This window comes from Lipotes vexillifer, unplaced genomic scaffold, assembly GCF_000442215.2.
Source record: "Lipotes vexillifer unplaced genomic scaffold, Lipotes_vexillifer_v1.1 scaffold965, whole genome shotgun sequence".
NCBI lineage: Eukaryota > Metazoa > Chordata > Mammalia > Artiodactyla > Lipotidae > Lipotes > Lipotes vexillifer.
In genome coordinates, this window is record NW_006769686.1 from 1,634,618 (window position 1) to 1,637,001 (window position 2,384).

Consider the following 2,384-nt stretch of genomic DNA (forward strand, 5'->3'; position numbering starts at 1 on the left):
TACCCTCAGGAAAAATGATCAAACTGCCTGTAAAGTCGCCATAGTTACTGAACATCTACTAGATTAAGGCTACAAATTTAGTTGCTGAAGTAGAAAGATTGGTTTCCAGGATGTGCAGCAGGGCATGATATCATTGATGGCAGTGCCTTGGATGTGGGTGTGGATGATGAGTGAAGTGGAGTTAATTCATGGTATCTACCTCTGTGATGTGCTGTGCCTTGTATTGACTTCTTAGTCATTCAGGGTCTTCTTGAAATGGGGTTGGGGCTTTTCTCCTTGCTTCTGGACACAGAGTTATTAGCTCTTTATTTGTGTCTCATTGATCCATTTGAGAATTTGACCATAGCTGTGGACGTCTTCCCTCCAAATGGGTATATGAAGGTATGCACAAATTTTGCACATAATTCCAGACGGTTTACATGCATAGACTCTAGATTAAGAATCCCTCACTTAGATAATGTATATATATTTAGGGAAAAAATATATTTAGGGGGCATATAAATGTATATATATATATATATATATATATATATACACACACACACACACACATACATATATATATTCATTTAGGAAATATATGTATATATGTTTAGGGAATACATATATATATATATATATATATATGTACCCCCACACACACATATTTAAAATTCTGAGAGCTTCCAGAGTTTTTTTTTTTAGATTTTATTTATTTATTTTTTATTTATGGCTGTGTTGGGTCTTCGTTGCTGCATGCGGGCTTTCTCTAGTTGCGGCGATCGGGGGCTACTCTTGCCTGAGGTGCACGAGCTTCTCATTGCAGTGGCTTCTCTTGTTGTGGAGCACGGGCTCTAGGCGTGCGGGCTTCAGTAGTTGTGGCTCGCGGGCTGTAGAGCGCAGGCTCCATAGTTGTGGCACACTGGCTTAGTTGCTCCGCGGCATGTGGGACCTTCATGGACCAGGGCTCAAACCCATGTCCCCTGCATGGGCAGGTGGATTCTTAACCACTGCGCCACCAGGGAAGCCCAGAGTTTTGTTTTTAGATAATGATCAAATAATTTGAATTTCCTGCGCACGACACTTACGACATGATGTTTTGTAAAACAAGAACTATTTCTTCTCTTCTAGAAGTTCTGGGAAAGGATAGCATTGACATATTTATTAGGAATGTGATAAAGATGCAACAAGAATGGTTTAGGTTTCCATATTGTTATATTATTAGAAAGCAGAAATACTAGTACCAATATGCTGAGGCTTAACCGCTATAGAAGAAGGAGATATTTAATGTTTTCTAGGAATTTAATATGGGAAAAAAAACCCTCAAAATTCTAAATAGATTTTTAGTGGCAAGAGGTGGTAAGGTTGGTGCTCAGCTGGTTATATACTGAGAGGGTGAAGGAGAGGGGGTAGAATGTAAATCAATGCCTTCTGTTTTCTTAGGGAGGATTTTCACAAGATGTATTTGATAGAGAACTGTCTTGAGTGGTGTCCCCCCAGGCCTACAGCAGCCTGGGGGCACTTTGCTAAATTAAGACTCTCCTGCAGATGGAGGAACTGGAGCAAGGCCTGCTGATGCAGCCGTGGGCATGGCTACAGCTTGCCGAGAATTCCCTCTTGGCCAAGGCTTATATCACCAAGCAGGGCTATGCCTTGCTGGTATCAGATCTTCAACAGGTGTGGCATGAACAGGTGGACACTAGTGTGATCAGCCAGCGAGCCCAGGTAAGTGTGAAGAGAAGTACTCCTATGGGTGGCAGTGGACATAGTTTCTTTCCTAGTGAAGGTCAGGGGGCATTAACATCACCCAGCTCATTGGCCTGTAGGTAGCCAAGGAAGGTCAAATTAGGTTGCTACAATTCCCATTAATGTTCTGCACTTCTACCTCTAGCCCTAGGATCTTTCCATATGGGTACATGTGTGTGTGTGTGTGTGTATGTGTGTTTCTGTAGTGCATTCAGTGGAAGGCAGAACTGTGAAGTAGGCCAGCTGATCTCTCTTCTTTTTGTTTTCTTCTTTCCTGTTCTGATGTTTTTATTTTCCCTTCTCTTCCTCTTCTGCCCACTGTCTTCATGTTAACCAGAGCTTTCCTTTGCTGTTACTTACCAGGGAGTCAGTTTCCTTTTAGCCCTCTCACCCTGTACAACGCTTGCTCTCTTCTTAGGAGCTGAACAAGCGCCTGACTGCTCCTCCTGCGGCTTTTCTTTGTCATTTGGATGATCTGCTTTGCCCATTGTTGAAGGACACTGCTTGCCCTGGCAAAGCTACATTCTCCTGTGATCGTGTGGCAGAGGCGCTGATACTCCGGGTGCGGAGTGAGCTCTCTGGTCTCCCATTCTATTGGAATTTCCACTGCATCCTAGCTAGCCCTTCGCTGGTAAGTGCAATTCAAATACGGGGTAGGG

General features: G+C 43.2%; 1 protein-coding gene across 1 annotated transcript in view; it reads left to right on the plus strand.

Moving 5' to 3' along the window:
• Nucleotides 1-2,384, plus strand: part of NHEJ1 (non-homologous end joining factor 1) — a 77,587-nt gene that overhangs the window by 1,462 nt on the left and 73,741 nt on the right. Inside the window, exons 2-3 of the mRNA XM_007445834.1 lie at nucleotides 1,528-1,704; nucleotides 2,144-2,356. Of these exons, the coding sequence (XP_007445896.1) occupies nucleotides 1,528-1,704; nucleotides 2,144-2,356 (390 nt within the window). The remainder of the gene's footprint in view (nucleotides 1-1,527; nucleotides 1,705-2,143; nucleotides 2,357-2,384) is intronic.